Here is a 19,200-nt window from a genome sequence, read left to right on the forward strand (position 1 = left end):
CAGCTTGCATTTTCATGTTTTCACTTAGCATTGCTTTTAAGATGTGTACTTTTTTTTTGAGACGGAGTTCCACTCTGTACCCAGGCTGGAGTGCAGTGGCATGATCTCAGCTCACTACAACCTCTGCATTCTGGGTTCAAGTGATTCTCCTGCCTCAGCCTCCCAAGGAGCTGGGACTACAGGCACATACCACCATGCCCGGCTAATTTTTTTGTATTTTTAGTAGAGACGGAGTTTCACCATATTGGTCAGGCTCGTCTTGAACTCCTGACTTCAGGTGCTCTGCCCTCCTCGGCCTCCCAAAGTGCTGGGATTACAGGTGTGAGCCACCACGCCCAGTCTGTATTTATATCTGTAGCTCAGGATTATTGATTTTAGCTGCTTTTACGAGATATTCTGTGTAACTGATACCATACAATGATTATTTTTTGTATTGGTGGACATTTAGGCTATTTCTGATCTTTCACTGTTAGGTATGGTACTCCAACAAACATTCTTATGTATGTCTTCACGTGTGTGAAAGTTACACTTAGAAATGGTATTGCTGGCTGGGTACTGTGGCTCATACCTATAATCCCAGCACTTTCAGAGGCCAAGGCAGGCGGATCACTTGAGGTCAGGAGTTTGAGACCAGCCTGGGCAACATGGCGAAACCTCATCTCTACTAAATACACAAAAATTAGCTGGGCATGGTAGCAGGAGCCTGTAATCCCAGGTACTTGGGAGGTTGAGGCAGGAGAATTGCTTGAACCTGGGAGGCAGAGGTTGCAGTGAACCGAGATTGCGCCACTGCACTCCAGCCTGGACAACAGAGTGAGACTCCATCTCAGAAAAAAAAAAGAGATGGTATTGCTGAAAGGTGTGCCTTCACTATTATTCTTAACCCATTTGTCCTTATTAACTCTAACAGAGGTTTCCTAGGTTATTATATAGATTTTCATAGATAAATACTTTTCCAGGTGGTTAAGAAAAGACCAATATTTGCAATAAAAAAAGATTTGGATGCTGATAACCACTGTAAATGAGTGAAGTGATATCTAATAGCATAAATACGATTATATGCCAGCCCCACCCCCGCCCCCCCAAAAATAGAGAGTTTTAGAGGAAGAAAAAGCAAAATAATTTTTTTTTTTTGCAGTAGGATTACAGAAGCATTGTTTTTAGGCTGTAGTAAGGCTCTTATTGGAACGAAATGAGGGGAAATTAGGCAGGAATCTTTGCCTTGTACTTGGCTTTCAAAAGGAAAGGGTTATTATATTAAAGTAACACGAGTATTAGCAAAATAAAACTCATTTTCTTAAATCAGTAAAGAATTAAAAAGTTTGGGCCAGGCATGGTGACTCAAACCTGTAACCCCAGCACTTTGGGAGGCCAAGGTGGGAGGATTGTTTGAGCCCAGGAGTTCAAGACCAGCCTGGGCAACATAGCAAGACCCCATCTCTTCAAAAATTTTTTTAATTAGCCAGGTGTGGTGGTGCACGCCGGTCCCAGCTACTTGAGAAGCTGAGGCAGGAGGATCGCTTGAGCCCAGGAGGTTGAGGCTCACACATCACTGCAGTCCAACCTGGTGACAGAGCAGAACCCTGTCTCAAAAACAAACAAACAAAAAGTTGCAATCCAATCTAGAGGTAATTGAAAACCTCCCAAATAGGTGAAAGAAGTCTAACCTAGTATTTCTGAAATGTTAATGTGCATACAAATTATATATTTGTGTGTCTATATATATGTGTAACATTATATAGGGATAAATATATATTTGTATGCATATATATACTAGGTCATTATATATATATATTTCTTCAAGATTGAATTGGCTTTTATTAGTGATTGATTAATCAGGAAGCATTTCATCTGTGAAATAGAATAGAATAGATGCTCTAACGAGCTAAACAGAGAAAAGGAACAAAACTCAGATTAGTTGTTTCAAAGTTATTTTCCTTATAGAACTAAAGCAGAAGGGACTTACCAGTTCAAATTGAGTGGTCCTCTTATGATTGATTGCTGTGAATCTCCTGTTTTTTGGAAAACTGGCCCATTTTCAAGTTCAGTTTGATTTTGTGGCATCTAGCATAAGTGATTACATTCTGCTTTGATCTGGTGTCTTGGGGCTTAGTGCGGGAGCTTAGTCCAAAACAGTGGCCTCCCACAAATTTTAAAAATATATTTCTTAGGCCAGGTGCAGTGGCTTATACCTGTAATCCCAGCACTTTGGGAGGCTGAGCTTGAGGCAAGAGGATTGCTTAAGCCCAGGAGTTTGAGACCAGCCTGGTCAACATAGGGAGACCTCATCTCTATAAATAATCAAAAAAAATTAGCTGGGTGTGGTGGTACATGCCTGTAGTCCCAGCTACCTAGGAGGCTGAGGTGGGAGGATCACTGGAGCCCAGGAGGTTGAGGATGCAGTGAGCCATGAGAGTGCCCCTACGTTCCAGCCTGGGCCACAGTGTGAGACCCTGTCGCCCCTCACCTCAGAGGTTTAAAAACCAGTGTTACGTAAAAACAACCAAAGGTAACTAATGATTTTAGTCTTACCAGTAAGAGTGTTGTACTCTTCTTTAACCTTATTACAGATCTAGAAAAAATTAGGTTACAGAGCAATCTGAGTGTGGGGTAATTTCTCATTTTGCTTTTTTATCAGAATGTGGAGAGTAAAGGAATGAGGGACCAGCGATTAGATCTTCAGAGAAGAGCAGCAGAAACCAGTGATGATGACCTCATCCCATTTGGAGACCGACCAACAGTGTCTCGGTTTGGTGCCATCTCACGAACTTCCAAAACTATATATCAGGGTGCTGGTCCAATGCAGGCTATGGCACCTCAGGGAGCTCCTACAAAATCTATTAACATTTCAGGTAAGAATCTCAGAGGTAAGCTGACCTGAAGGGTTCATAATCTTGACTTTCAGCATTACCCCTGCTCTCCATTTACTATCAGTGTTTTTAGTAATCTTACAAGGCAGTAATTTTCAAACTTTCCATGGAATCATCCCTGTAAGAAAGGTAATATAACCCAGAGAATTTTAGGTATATAAACTGAAATTAAATGTCTATATGTGAAGCTTTCCTAATGTTTCTTCCCCACTCCACCCCCACCCCAAATAGCTTAATTGTTATTTGGGGGAATAACATTCTCATTATACAGTAATTTGGAAGAAAAACTACAAAGACTGAAAGTTCATTGGGGAAGAAACAAACATATATCAGCACCCAGCATCATGCTGCCTGACATTTAGAAAAACAAAGTTAAAGAATTTTAAAAATCTGGACATTTAGGGTAGATACCAGATACCTGTGTATGCAATACGCTGATGTCTTTCAGATTATGAGTACCTTAAAAGAAGAATCAAATCTGTGAATTATACCATAATAAATCATTCTCTTACAGATTATAGTCCATATGGAACCCACGGTGGCTGGGGAGCTTCTCCATATTCACCTCATCAAAACATACCTTCTCAGGGACACTTCAGTGAGAGGTATGAGTCATTCTTTTTACTTGAACAAACATGTAGGAACCTTTAAAATTAGGCAACTTCTTTTTGTTTTTCTGGTCAGTAATATGTTAACAAAATGAAACGTTAAAATTTGATTCACACTTTCTTTCTAACCAAAGGGAGAGAATATCTATGTCAGAAGTGGCCAGTCATGGAAAACCCCTTCCATCTGCTGAGAGAGAACAGCTACGACTAGAATTGCAGCAATTGAACCATCAGATTAGCCAGCAGACCCAGCTACGTGGACTAGAGGTACCAGCCTAGAGAGCCATTTTTATTCCAATTTTTGAAGGGTTCTCAGAGATTTTAAATAGGAACTTTTGAGGCACTGTGAACAAAAAACTTTAAGGTCTATTTCTTAGGAGTTAGTATAGGTTTCCATTCTTCAAAGAATTCAATACTGAATTTAGCTCTGGGACAACAGAAAACGTAAAATTTCTGCTACCTAAAAATAGAAAACAGATTACGTAAAATTTCCCAACAGGAGCTTATATTCCCTGATGGCACATTTAAGTTTTTGTTTGTTTGTTTGTTTGTTTTGGTTTTCTTTTTTTGAGACAGTATTGCTCTGTTGCCCAGGCTGGAGTGAGGTGGCGTGATCTCAACTCACTGCAACCTCCACCTCCTGGGTTCATGCAACTCTCCTGCCTCAGCCTCCTGAGTGGTTGGGGTTATAGATGTACACCACCATACTCAGCGAATTTTTGTGTTTTTAGTAGAGATAGGGTTTCACCCCTGTAATCCCAGCACTTTGGGAGGCTGTGGCAAGTGGATCACAAGATCAGGAGTTTGAGAACAGTCTGGCCAACATAGTGAAACCCCGTGTCTACTAAAAATACAAAAAATTAGCCGGGCATGGTGGTGTGCACCTGTAATCCCAGCTACTCGGGAGGCTGAGGCAGGAGAATCATGTGAACCCAGGAAGCAGAGGTTGCAGTGAGCCAAGATTGCACCATTGCACTCCAGCCCAGGCTACAGTGTGAGACTCCGTCTCAAAAAAAAACAGAACTTTGACTTAAAAAGTAAAACGTAGTTCCAGTGTAATAAGAATAATAACACTTTTCATTTACGTAGTTCTGTACCATTTAAAAATCACTACCACTTATCTTATTTGACCCTTAGAATATCCCTGATATTTTAGGCAGGTGGTATTGTCCTCCTTTTTTGATTGAAGTATATGAGTTTCTCAGAAGTTGAAACACGAACCCAAGTCTTCATACTCCACATTCAGTGTTCTTTCCATCATGCTGCCTGACACTTAGAAAAACAAAACTAAAGAATTTTTAAAATCTGGCTGGACGTGGTGGTTCATGCTTGTAATTCCAGCACTTTGGGAGGCCAAAGCAGATGGATTGCTTGAGCTCAGGAGTTTGAGACCAGCCTGGGCAACATGGCAAAATCCCTTCACTACAAAAAGTGCAAAAGTTGGCCAGGCATGGTAGTGCACGCCTGTAGTCTCAGCTACTCAGGAGGCTGAAGGCAGGAGGATCACCTGAGCCCAGGGAGGTTGAGGCTGCAGTGAGCCCTGATGGTGCCACTGCACTCCAGCCTGAGTGACAGAGTGAGACTCTGTCTCAAAAAAAAAAAAAAACAGGAATTTTTAAAATCTTTTAAGTGCCCCATAAGGAAGACTAGGTTTTGTTTATACGTCATCCTTTACATTGGAACATATTCCTTGAATATGGAAAACTGAAGACATTCTAATGATAAATATATTGTCCTTTCTGGAGGAAAAAATGGTACTGTTAGAGCATTAGTCTGTCTTTCTATCATAATCTTTAATAATAAGTAAGCCATCACTTTAGGGGGGAAAAAAAGTTACAAGATAGACTTTCTTAGTAGACTTTCTTTTTAGGAAGACCAGTAGGAGATTGTTTTTGGAACATATAGCTGGCTTGTGCCCCTATGTATGCAATTAGATTTAGGAATTTTAAAAATCTATGTAATATTTAGATTTTGTCTGCTTTTGCCATTGCTTATTTACATTGATTCAGAACGTCTTGCTGATTCCTGTCATAGAAACAGAATGCCATGTTTGCTTATGGCAATCTTTCGTTCATTAACTTTTTAAAGATTCAGACCTTCAACCCAATAAGGCATTACTCCATATCTTCAAATGCATGGTTTTTTGTTTGTTTGTTTGTTTTATATACTTTAAGTTCTAGGGTACATGTGCAGAACGTGCAGTTTTGTTACATGTGGTATACATGTGCCATGTTGGTGTGCTGCACCCATTAACTCGTCATTTACATTAGGTATATCTCCTAATGCTATCCCTCCGCTTTCCCCCCACCACATGCATGATTTTTTGTTTTAAAGTTTCCGGGAGCATTTTCTGTCCAAAAAGACTATCAGTATTATTTAGAAACTTGCCACATATTTAACTCAGTACAGTTAAAAGTCCTTGCCATTACTGAGGTTTCATTGAAATAAGTTATAGGATTTACTTCAGAGAAAATTACCATTAAAAACAGAGGGGGAAAGATGCACATCTGTAGTTGACTTGTTTTTCTTCCATTTCCTTTTTTTTTTTTTTTTTTTTTGAGAGACAAGGTCTCACTCTGTTGCCCAGGCTGGAGTGCATGGAGTGCAGTGGCATGATCATAGCAGCTCGCTGTAATCTTAAACTCCTGGGCTCAAGTGATCCTCCCTAGTAGCTAGGACTACGGGCCCACACCACCATCCCAGGCTAATTTTTTGGTTTTTTTATTTTTTATTTTTTGTAGAGGCGAGGTCTTGATATATCGCCCAGGTGGATCTCAAATTCCTGGCCTCAAGTGATCCTCCCACCTCAGCTTCCCAAAGTGCTAGAATTAAAGGCATGAGCCACCATGCGTAGCCAACTTCTCTTTCAAATCAGAACATACAAGGAGCAATTTATACATAAGATGAAATTACTGTTTACTAAATTTAAATGTCCCTATTTTGTTATTTCTTTGTTCGAATGGTACTCAAAGAGAACAGCACCTTACAGTTGCATTATTTTGTTGCAAATGGCTGGGTGATAAGCTACTCAAGGCTGTGGTCTGGAATTGAGCCTGGTTATTCTGTGCGTGGTGTGAAGTGTGTTGAGTTTTCTGTGTGCTTGGCTTTATGCACTAGGCTGTTAGTAACAGGCTGGTGTTGCAGAGGGAGGCAAACGCCCTGGCAGGCCAGTCACAGCCCCCACCACCGCCACCTCCAAAATGGCCTGGGATGATCTCAAGTGAGCAGTTGAGCTTGGAACTGCACCAGGTGGAAAGGGAAATCGGGAAGAGAACACGGGAACTGAGTATGGTGAGTGTTATGGTGGGGAAAGAGAGGGAAGGTGAAATGAAATCTTTCATGTGGCTCTAGAATTATCTAGAGGTACAGAATCATCACTTCAAGGCACTCTGATGAGTGGGTAATATTTAAAATAATTCTCATGCAGGTGGGCTACCTTCCGATTTTATCATTCCCTTCCTCATTCTCTTTTGGTTTGAGTGTGTTCTTTGTCTTGTAATTCTTCGTTAACTTTTAGGGAAAACAAGGTTTTAATGCTTCTGTAATTTAAGAACTTAATGGAAGTCTTAAATTTCTGTTTAGCATACTGATTAGGGAAGCAAATAGGATGGTGTTTACTATTTTGCAATGACAACATGTTATATAAAGATGTATTCACCAAATAACATTCTAGTTTCATAGCCTTTATAATGATGACCTATTTTTGCTATGAGTGATATGCAATCTGCACATTCTTTCCTGTATCCATTATGTATGCTTAGGAATAACTATATCCATTAATATGCTTAGGATTTGCTTCATAATGCACAGACATTCATTTTAGTAAATTTTGAATCTTAGGGGCTTCCTCAGGTTGCATGATATGATTTTTTTTGTTGCTTAGTTTTCATAATCTTTCTTTTTTTTTTTTTTTTTTTTTTTTTTCGAGGCGGAGTCTCTGTTGCCCAGGCTGGAGTGTGCAGTGGCGCGATCTCGGCTCATTGCAAGCTCTGCCTCCCGGGTTCACGCCATTCTCCTACCTCAGCCTCCCAAGTAGCTGGGACTACAGGCGCCTGCCACCTCACCTGGCTAATTTTTTTGTATTTTTAGTAGAGATGGGGTTTCAATGTGTTAGCCAGGATGGTCTCAATCTCCTGACCTCGTGATCCGCCCGCCTCAGCCTCCCAAAGTGCTGGGATTACAGGCGTGAGCCACCACGCCCGGCCAGTTTTCATAATCTTTCCAAGCAAATAAATTGAGTATGCAGGGTTTTTTTGCTTTCAGTAAGTATGTTAAAGATATTTATTGTACTTTGGTTTTCTTTTTTTTTTTTTTTTTTTGAGACTGAGTCTCTGTCACCCAGGGTGGAGGGCAGTGGCCCAACCTCAGCTCACTGCAACCTCCGCCTCCCATGTTCCAGTGATTCTCCTGCCTCAGTCTCCCGAGTAGCTGGGATTACAGGTGCCTGCCACCACACCAGGGTAGTTTTTGTTTTGTATTTTATTTTTTTTTAGTTTTTTTTTTTTGAGACGGAGTCTCACACTGTTGCCCAGGCTGGTGTGCAGTGGCACAATCTCAGCTCGCTGCAACCTCTGCCTCCTGGGTTCAAGTGATTCTTCTGCCTCAGCCTCCCAAGTAGCCAGGATTACAGGCGCCTGCCACCACACCCAGCTAATTTTTTTTATATTTTTAGTAGAGACGGGGTTTCGCCTTGTTGGCCAGGCTGATCTCAAACTCCTGACCTCGGGTGATACGCCCACCTCAGCCTCCCAAAGTGCTGGGATTACTGGTGTGAGCCACCATGCCTAGCCTTTTTTTTTTTTTTTTCGTTTTTTTGAGAGGGAGTCTCACTCTGTCACCCAGGTGGGGAGTGCAGTGGTGCAATCTCAGCTCACTGCAACGTCCGTCTTCTGGGTTCAAGTGATTCTCCCCCTCAGCCTCCTGAGTAGCTGGGATTACAGGCGTGTGCCACCACGCCCAGCTGATTTTTGTATTTTTAGTAGAGACGGGGTTTCGCCATGTTGGCCAGGCTGGTCTCGAACTGACCTCAGCAGTCCACCTGCCTCAGCCTCCCAAACTGCTGGTATTACAGGCGTGAGCCGCCATGCCTGGCCGCCTTTCTAGGTCATTGTTTTTTTCTGAGAAATTTTTTTTCATGTTAGCTTGAGGCATTGTCTGTCTTATTGTCCAGCTTGGTTAGTGAGCAAGTGGATTGTATTCTGTTATGTTTTTATGTATGTCACTCTTTTAGTCTGCCAGTTTCTTTGGTTATTTTACAAAATTGAATATGATTTCTGGATCATCACTTTGTATTATCTGTAATTTGGTCTCTCCCATTAACACCATTAAATAGATGATAACTGATTTTATTTCCTTCTCTTTCAAAGGAAAACCAGTGTTCTCTGGACATGAAAAGCAAACTGAATACAAGTAAACAAGCAGAAAATGGACAACCAGAACCACAAAACAAGGTTCCGGCTGAGGACCTTACATTGACATTCAGGTGAAGAAAAGGAGATTGTCGTAGCCATATTAAATTACACACAAAAGAGAAACTAGTATATTACCCAGTCATATCAGAAATACCCTCATAAATATAATTTGATTCTTAAAATATCATTATTCTGTGTACATAAAGAATATTTTTGCGGCCAGGCGCAGTGGCTAACGCCTGTAATCCCAGCATTTTGGGAAGCCGAGGCGGGCAGATCACGAGGTCAAGAGATGGAGACCATCCTGGCCAGCATGGTGAAACCCCGTCTCTACTAAAAATACAAAGATTAGTTTGGTGTGGTGGCATGTGCCTGTAGTCCCAGCTACTCGGGAGGCTGAGGCAGGAGGATCACTTGAACCTGGGGGGAGGAGGTTGCAGTGAGCCAAGATCATGCCACTGTACTCCAGCCTGGCGGCAGAGTGAGACGCGGTCTCAAAAAAAAAAAAAAAGAATATTTTTGCATAAATCTGGAGTTACAAAACTTAGATCCAAGGTTGAATTATCTATTAATACCTAACAAAGGAAAATTTCTGGTTATGTTTCCATCTTCCCCTTGTTTTTAAATTTATTTCGAATACAGCCTTATATCTTTACATTATAAAAATACTATATGCTCAATGTAAAAAAAAAAGAAAAAACAAAAAATAAAGTCACTCCCCCATCTTAAATATATTATAAAAAATTAGCTTTAGGAAGTGGAAAATTTTAGAAAAGGGCAAATTTTAAAATTGCCTGTAATTCCAATATTCAGAGATACCTCTTGTTAACATTTTGGTGTATTATATTATCTTTCCAGTTTTTTTTTGAGACGGAGCTTCACTCTTGTTGCCCAGGCTGGAGTGCAATGGCACGATCTCGGCTTACCGCAACCTCTGCCTCCCGGGTTCAAGCGATTCTCCTGCCTCAGCCTCTCGAGTAGCTGGGATTATAGGCATGCACCACCATGCCTGGCTAATTTTGTATTTTTAGTAGAGACAGGGTTTCTCCATGTTGGTCAGGCTGGTCTGAAACTCCCGACCTCAGGTGATCCACCTGCCTCGGCCTCCCAAAGTGCTGGGATTACAGGTATGAGCCACCGCACCCGGCTCTTTCCAGTCTTTTTAAAGTGTGTGGGCATTTAGCCTCTTGCTAGTTTTACAAACCCAGCACTCCATCTCCCTGGTTTTTAATTCAGTCTATCCTATATCATCCAATATTATTCTGCAGATACGGAAAGATACATATCAACTACCATGAAGAACCCTACAATAAACAGTATTACAATTAATGCTTTGTTTGCATATCTTAAATTATTTTCTAAGGCTATTTTGAGGCTTTTGAATGCATAGTCCTAAGTTGCCCCCCTGATGATATATAACAAAAATTTCTAATGCTTTCAGGCTTGGATTTTGACTGTTTTTTTAATTCTTGCACTATCTTGGATTCTTTTTTTTTTTTTTTTTTTTTGAGATGGAGTCTTACTCTGTCACCCAGGCTGGAGTGCAATGGCATGATCTCGGCTCACTGCAACTTCCGCCTCCTGGATTTAAGTGATTCTCCTGCCTCAGCCTCCCGAGTAGCTGGGACTACAGGCACGTGCCACCACACCCGGCTAGTTTTTGCATTTTTAATAGAGATGGGGTTTCAGTATCTTAGCCAGGCTGGTCTCAAACTCCTGACCTCATGATCCACCCGCCTCGGCCTCCCAAAGTGCTGGGATTACAGGCATGAGCCACCACACCTGGCTTTTTTTTTTTTTTTTTTTTTTTTTGATAAAATCTCATTCTATCACCCAGGCTGGAGTGTGGTGGTGCGATCTTGGCTCAATGAAACCTCTGCCTCTCAGGTTCAAGTGATTCTTATGCCTCTGCCTCCCTAGTAGGTTTTTTCAGGCACGCACCACCAGGCTAATTTTTGTATTTTTAGTAGAGACAGGGTTTCACCATGTTGCAGGCTGGTCTCCAACTCCTGAGCTCAAGTGATCCACCTGCCTTGGCCTCCTAAAGTGCTGGGATTATAGGCATGAGCTCAAAATTATTTCTTGTAGTAGCAAACCTGCTAAATCAGGGATAAGTACTCTTCTTAAAGGCCAGGTAGTAAGTATTTTAAGATACGGGCCTTACAGTTTTTGTCGCAATTCTCAACTCTGCTCTGTGGTTTGAAAGCAGTGGATAATACGTTAAACAAATGACCAGGCTATATTCCAATAAAACTTTAGTTACAAAAATATGCACCTGAAAAAAAAAATACGCACCTGGCTAGTTTTAGTTTGCCAACTGTGTGCTAAAACATGGATAAGGGGCTGTAGATTAAAATGTGGAAGCCATTTATATATTTTTTATCATGCTAAATTATATCCCCTGTTGATTTTATTGTACTAATCATTTTTCTCTCTCTCCTTTTTCAAAATTTTAAAATGTCAGCAGTGATGTACCAAATGGATCAGCCTTGACACAAGAGAATATCAGCCTCCTATCAAACAAGACCAGCTCTCTGAACCTGTCAGAGGACCCTGAGGGAGGAGGGGATAATAATGACTCCCAGAGATCAGGAGTTACTCCCAGTTCTGCTCCTTAAAATATGAGGAGTCCTACTTTTATCTTCTGCTCCTAATCAGTTTGTCGGGCATAGGGGTAGGAGAACGCATAACTTCTAAACTTTTTCTCTTAAGAGCAGTCAGAGAAATCCAGGAAATTCACCAGAGGCAATGTGCACAAACACCACTACTAAAAACAAACCCTGCACATAGTTCACATTAATGCATTTTTTTAATTTAAAGAAAAAGAAAATTAGCAGTATCTGCAAGCAATTCAGATTAAATTTGTTTTTGTTCTGTGAATGAACTTTATTTTAATAACTTTGGACGCCTTGGATCCAGGGCTTTAAAAAAAAAGATATTATATATACACTCTGTTTGATTAATTGTATGATCTTAATGAAGTAGGTTTTCTTGTATTTTGGTATTACATACCCAGTGTATAATTTGTATAATTCCTCACCCCCAATCCTTATCAATTCTCACCACCCCATAAACTTAAAACAGACCAAAAATGTCAGCTTTCAGAGAATTCTGTGGTGCTTGAGAAACAAGACAGTACTAGACTGAGTTATTAGAAAATGTGCAGCAAACCAACTTTTCCCAGAGCTGTTATTTGGAATTCTTTATCCCTTTCTAGATCACTAGCTTCATTGGATACGTATACTTTTCTTGACATTGAAGCTTTTTGTTTGTTTGGGAGTGTTTTATTTCTTGTTTTTATTTTCAACTTTTCAAATAGAATTACCAATTTTGAAGTCCTCATTTTCATATTAAGGATCATTTGCATTCTCTTAATATAATCAGAAAGCTGCTTCAGTGTTTAATTAGATTTAAATGTTGATCAAGAATTAACTGTAACTTATTAGCACCGAAAATACATGTTTGGTGTTTCACCTGCGTTCAGCTCATGGTTGGAAATTTGAAGCAGTGCTTTTCAAATTAAACTTTTGCTGAAATCATAGGATGCTCAAAAACAAGGACAATCAACTATGTTTTAAAACTGCAACATTTGGTTTGAACTTAAAATGAATAGAGCCACATTATTTTAGTGGATGTTTTGTTTTACTTGTGAACTGATTGAGTCTTAAGGATAGTTTATGAATTGATCACTTGTTGCTCAGAATCATTAGTGTAAGTAGGTAGGAAATAGTTTGAAGTCATTTTTCATAGACTTAACTGTCCAATGTTGCAAATGTTTCTTCATGAAAATATTGAAAAGCGTAAATTTTTTTTTTTTTAATTCTGCTGCACATATTCTGATGCCATGTGTCTTGCTTAATTAACTAAGACCCTATAAAACGTGTTTAGTGGGGACTGTTTGATATAGTTGCCCTCTCCATTCCTCTATTTGCCTGATTTTTTCAGTTTCCCTTTCTGGATTTTACTACTAAATTAGAAAGCACTGGTTATGTAATAAGTTACTACATTGCTTTGGTTGGGTAAAAACAAGAGTTTATATTTTTCTTGTTTCTTATTTTCTTAACCCTTAACTCCTGCTGAGGTCATAACAACCTCAGTCTAAGCTCTGTGTCCATCATACTGTTAACTTAAACAAATGGGTGGTGGGGGTGGGAAGGGTAATACAGTCCTGCCATTGCCTACCAGTAGGAGAGTCCAAACAGAACACTCTTTTGAGTAGCAATTATTTAATTTGCCCAGTCAAGGCACCGTGTTTATATACTATTTCACATTGAATTTGATTATGCCCTACAGACCTGGCTGGTCAAGGATTTGATATACACATATTGGCTTGGGATTCGAGCTTTCTTTTTTATTTAAATAAAAATTTATATATATATTATATATATACATATATACATAGCTATATCTGTATATATATTGGGTATGTTTTAAGGATTTTTTCGCATGAGCGCAGCTGTTGCGATAAATTGACCGATTGGGAGGTGGTAGAAGCACTGAATGAAGGTGAGGCTTTTTTTTTTTTTTTTCCAGTTTTCTTATACATTTGTCTTCTTTTTAAAAAAAAAAAATATATATATATATATATATATATATATATATATGCTTTTTCTTTTTTTTTGGCTTTTGTTTGCTTTTTGACTTTTACTTAAAACCCTTTTACATTTCCACTTTAAATGCCTATTGTTTATTGGGAGAAGGAAAGAAACTTTTGTATGTCTGACAGAGTCCCAAGATTTTTCATTTCTCTGCATAACAGTAAAAGGCAACATTATTGGCCTCCAACCTTCTTTTTTTTTTTGGAGAGGGAGTCTGCTTCTGTTGCCCAGGCTGGAGTGCAGTGGGTTGATCTCGGCTCGCTGCAACCTCCACCTCCCGGGTTCAAGCGATTCTCCTGCCTCAGCCTCCTGAGTAGCTGGGACTACAGGCACGCACCACCACGTCCAGCTAATTTTTTGTACTACAACCTTCTTATAAGCAGATTTGGACCGATCTTCTCCTTTGGGTATGTCAGATCATCCTAAATTTTAGAAGCAGTTGATTCACTTTGGAATTCAGAACGATTCTTGTATTAGAAGATAATTTGTGGGTATTAATTTTTGTTTAAGTTTAAAATAAAAGTAAAGATTCATTTTGGATATCAGTTGAAACCCCTTAGTAACTCAGTTTCTGTTATTCTTGTTCTCATTTCCTTTAAATACACTTGTTCTTGGCTTTTGCCATTTTGATTCTGTGAAGTAGGCAGGAGCAGGGATTAATTTATACAGTATTCCTGTTCTGAACAAAACCAGAAAAGTCACTGTATAAACTTGACTTAAAATAGTATCTTTCTCTTTTCATGTATTTTCATTTGGGGGAAAAAAATGTCTTTAATTGTAACCTGAATTCAAGCTGTACCCCTCCATGGTCCTACACTCTAGAGCTAATCTGGTTGGGCAGAAAGGCAGAAGGATGGTATATTGTCCCATTGTGCCTATAGTGTATTTTAAATTGGTCATTCCACCTTACCTAATGGAAATTCTTGCAGCTTTCCTAGTGCTCATCAGCAGTTTTAGGAATTCACTAACACCCCCAAAATTTGTTTTTTGTTTTTTGCTTTTTTTCCTTTTCCTTTTCTCTGTGATACCATGAGCCTGTAAGGACAAATGGCATATTTGGGCATAACTGCTTGACTCTGTAACTACTTTTTTAAAATCAAAATCAAAAAGGTATTAATTGCTTCTGGCTTTTTAATTTTTTTTTTTTAGAGACAAAGATGAAACCAGATAGGAAATACAGTTTTTATGTTTTCTACTTACTAAAATATTAGTTTCTTCTAAATATTACTTTATTTGTATTTCACTAAATTCCAAAGCAAAAATCGGATATCTGAGATGAACAATTTTGAACGGGTTAAGGTAGGAGTAATAAGCATTGTGTTCACTCATACATAGGTGAGGGAATTTTATTTATAGCGAGAAATATAAAAGTATTTTGACTTACTCTTTTTTCAAGGAGTCGCTAGGAAAGGGTAGAAGAACTGAGAATAAGACATCTGGATTCCATTTCTGGTTTATATGTAGCTCTTTTGCCTAATTTATATATAATTTTGTCATAAGATAAGTCCAGTAACTGTCCTGTCTTAGATAACGTACAGAGGCTGAAGTGACCAAAGATCCATTCCTTATTACTTTTCTAATTAAAAGAAGAGTTAGCTAGATTTCTAGTAGTAGTATTCTAGATATTGATAAGACATTATTCCTAATGCCAACTACAAATATTCAACTACTCAGAATGTATTTAAAAAATTGTTTGGTACAGCATTAATGTTGGTGATTCCTTTCTCCCATCTTATTTCCCTTCCCTTCTATTCTTTCCCATGTATTTCTTTTGCCTAAAAGAATATTGGTATGATTCTCATTTGCTACTTTGAGTATATAACTCCATCAGACTTTCCAGAGTTCTTCAGGGATGGAGCTCAAAGTTTACATTTTTCCATATAAGTCTTTTTTTTTCTTGACCTTTTTCCACCCTGTAATTTCCCCTTGACTTACCCACTGCCCTCCCCAATCTGCAACAGTGACAGTTTGCTGCCTCAAAACAGAGCATTCAAATGAATTCGCTTAGCCAATAACTTCTGTGAAGTTGCCTTTTCTAATGGTGTTATTACTCAGTGATGCACAAATGTGGTATTTGCCCTACTGGTAGGCAAACAAAGGTCTGGTTAAGAATGGTAACCTGCTGTTTTCTTTAAAGGAGAGCCAAAGACTTGTGCTTTACTCTGTTTTGGTTTTGGGGGAAGTAGTAGCCATTTTGATCATGAAACCTTTTAGTATTTGTGAGTTGGATTGTACTGTGTAAGTAGATTTATCTAAAGTTAACTGTTAAAGTTAGCTAGCCTTATAAAATGTAAAAGTAATGAAAATTCATCAGTTTCTCTAAGCCAGTGAACGTCATCTTTTGTAATATTGTGTATAAGCATTTGTGCCCACCCCAGCTTCTGCTATCACTGTGGTCAAGTCATGGGTCTGAGTAAAAGAATTCTTGAGTATGTGACTGGTGAGAAATAACTAACTATAGTCAGTACATGTACCAATTATTAAAATTCAAGACAAAATACTTTCACTAAAAAAAAGGATTCGTCTCAGTAAAGAAGTATTCAGTTGCTGTCACTTATATACAAATGGTGGTGGGTAGCAGTCTCACCATTTTTCTACTCTCTTTTTGCTCGTTTTAAATAATTGAGTAAAGGTTTTATTTGTAAAATCTATCTGTAAAAAGCACCTGTAATGATTTATATGTCATTGAAAGGAATGGCCCAGTTACTTTTTAGGAGAGATTAATAACCTACCTGGAAATTAACTGCAGTGTTTACTTAGATTTTTTCCCCCTAATAAGAGTCTAAGTGTGTTAAATTTTTAACTGATGATATGGTTACAGTGTTGCAAGGTGATCTCTTCCCCTGAAAAATCTGCGTATCCTTTAAAGAAAAATTAGACCTACTAAACTAAAGCAAATTTTACTTTCATCATTAGCACCTAAACAAGCAAGCAGTCTACTACTGTCATCATTTTACCTGAGTGCCCATTTTGCTGATCCACATTCATACCTTTCTACCTTGGACAGCTATGATTTTTATATTTATTTGTTGCTTCAGCTCAGGTTTATGAAATTTTCCTGCTGAAATGACTTATTGGGAGTTATAGGTTGATTATAGTTACTATTAAACATTTTCTCAATTTAGCTTTTCTGAGCCACTTCAAGAAGAAAGCTGTTTTTGTCAAAAGGTACTATTAATTGTAGCAAGTAAATCTTAAGATTTGAATTTTTAAGATTTTATTTCTGTGTTCACTAAAGATCTTTCCACAAGTAATAGATTATAATTGATAAGTAATACTAGCTATAGTGTTAATAAAGAATAAGACCATCACCACCAGGAATAAGTAACACCTTTTAATAATAAATCTATTCCTAATAGGTATGTTTTCAATACTGCACTGAACAAAGTGGGTAAAGAGCCCTTTGAAATCTTATTGTAATAAAGGGACTTACCTCACCACTGGAATCCTTGTTTTCAGAGCCTCTGGATTTTCAGCCAAACACTGAATTTCTCCTAAACTTTATCCCTGAAGCATCCCTAGAGAACGAACTTTATTTTCACAAGAAAATAGGGCACAATAAGGGGGAAGAACTTAAACCTCAACATAATATCGTGTCCAAAAATGTGTATTTAGAAAAATAAAATCCTGTGGAGTTTGTTATCCTAATGTTTATTTTATACTAGATAAGGTGACTTGTTTTCTTGTATTGAGGTCTTACTGTTTCAGATTTGTTTTTGTTTCTGTTCTAACTCTAAGCAGACAGAGCTCACAAGTCTTTGGCATCCATTTTAGGTTGTACACTCAGAGTCATCTTATAACTGGAAACTGTCAGGTGGTCCCCCACCCCAGTGAGAGTATGAAAGAGTCAAGAAAAAGATCGGAAACAAACTATTGGGTGAATAATTGGTTGCTCTATTATTATTATTATTATTATTTGCCTTTTTTTTAAATAACCATTTATTTGTGTAATCTTTCTCCATTGATTGGCTGTGATTCTTATAATATCTGAACTACCCCGTAAAATAGTTATCTGATTTAAAGGCATTTAGCTTTTGCTTATCGTTTTTACATCCTCTATTCAACTAAGACACTGTCTTGAGAGTTATTTTTTCCAGATGGATCGTTGGCCTAAATTTTCACACTTCTCCCCTGTTCATCCTTTTTCCTCTTCCCTGCTTCCTGGGAATAAAAGGAACTTTTTTAAAAAAATTAATTAGTCCACAGGTCTCATTATCTTTCTTTATGATTAATCTATGACTTTTTGATACAAGAACAATGGAAAAAGTGAATTAAGGTAATGAACAAAACCTTTCACCCACTTAAACATTTTCCAGTTTTGAGATTCCTCTTCGTGTTTGTGGTCTCTTCCCCTTGTTACCCCTTCTGCCCTTTTTCTCTGACTATGGTAATTTGGTCTTTAGGCTCATACCAGTCTCCCCGAGACATTCTGCAGTCATTATCACCTTTTTGGGTGGATTTTATTTTGTTTTGTTTTTTTTTTAAAAAATAACTTTTTAACATTGGTGCATATTTGCTTGGGATAGAGCTTGTGTAATTTACCAATCGTATTGATTGTAAGTGATTGTGCCCTGCAGAGGTATATTTAACAAGACAAAAATAATCTTGGTTAATAAAGGAGCCCATGAGATTTGAGTCAGATTATAAGTGACTATGAAATCACTTACACTTTTGGATAGAATTTATACTCCTGCTCTTATAAATCAGTGGTAGACTTACCATTTTTTAAAGTTTTCTTGCATTTTTTGTTTTTTTATTGCCACAGCTCCCTATTCTTTCTTGCCTGCCTCCACCCACCTGTTCAGGAAAAAAAAAAAAAATGAGCCTTAAAGTGACAGCTGATTTTTTAATTGCTGAATTTTGTGAAATTTTACTTTTTCCAAGTGTTTCCAACTTTAAAAAGAGAAGTGAAGACAAATAGTTTGGAATGGTGAAGACAAATGGATTGGAATTTCACAGGCTGTGAATAATTCCTTAGGATCTGGCAAACTGTGAAGTCTTATTTGAAGACCTTATCTCCTGAGAGTTCTTTTGGAGTAGGAAAAAGAACCCTATTTGAAATAGACCGTTTTTCTCTTGTTTTTAATCTGTTTAATATTTCTGATTTTTAAGCAGCTTTCAAAACAAGTGTGGTGGAAAAAAAAGAAATAGTAGTAGGAAGATGTTTAGGGCAGCAGAACTCTGGGTCTAAATAAGTACATGTTCCCACTTGTTGCCGATTTTTGAGAGTACTAGGGCCATCTTTCTCAATTTTGTATTATTTGTGTGCATGTTTATATCAAAGATGCCCATTTTGTTAAAATGCTATTTCCTTTATTACCTTGGAAACTGACTCAGCCTCATGTTGCTCCTAATTAGTGTTTAAGGCTCCCATGAGTTGCAGATAAAATGATTTATTTTAACAAGTAGAAGGAGGTGATTCACCTTTTGGATTGTAAATATATGAAAGTGTCTACAAGGTCTTTATCTGCTTTCTGTCAGCATTTATATTAAATGATAAATTAATGAGGAACGTGTGTATTCTTTTTTGTAAATGAGTGTGTGCCATCTTATTCTAATCTTGAGATTACTTTCTTACACATTTTTAATGGAGGGGGCTTTTTTAGGTGAAAAATAAAGAAATGGCTAATCTGCATGAGCAAACACATACTTGGAGTAGCCAATTTTGTGTGGACATCACAGGAATTAGTCCAATCTTAAATAAGCTACAGTC

General features: G+C 38.2%; 1 protein-coding gene across 8 annotated transcripts in view; it reads left to right on the plus strand.

Moving 5' to 3' along the window:
* The window catches only part of RC3H1 (ring finger and CCCH-type domains 1), a 90,878-nt gene extending 71,879 nt beyond the window's left edge, over positions 1-18,999 (plus strand). For 2 of the 8 annotated variants that reach the window (XM_055366197.2, XM_055366206.2), the window contains exons 15-20: positions 2,639-2,852; positions 3,385-3,475; positions 3,613-3,745; positions 6,623-6,769; positions 8,845-8,960; positions 11,357-18,999. In XM_055366197.2, coding sequence (XP_055222172.1) covers positions 2,639-2,852; positions 3,385-3,475; positions 3,613-3,745; positions 6,623-6,769; positions 8,845-8,960; positions 11,357-11,507 — 852 coding nt within the window. In that variant the 3' untranslated portion in view covers positions 11,508-18,999. Of the gene's footprint in view, positions 1-2,638; positions 2,853-3,384; positions 3,476-3,612; positions 3,746-6,595; positions 6,770-8,844; positions 8,961-11,353 lie in introns of all 8 variants that reach the window. The other 6 variants (XM_031000933.3, XM_055366190.2, XM_031000934.3 and 3 more) reach the window with 5 other exon arrangements.
* The last annotated feature ends 201 nt before the right edge of the window (positions 19,000-19,200 follow it).

Source organism: Gorilla gorilla, chromosome 1 (genome assembly GCF_029281585.2).
Source record: "Gorilla gorilla gorilla isolate KB3781 chromosome 1, NHGRI_mGorGor1-v2.1_pri, whole genome shotgun sequence".
Lineage (NCBI taxonomy): Eukaryota > Metazoa > Chordata > Mammalia > Primates > Hominidae > Gorilla > Gorilla gorilla.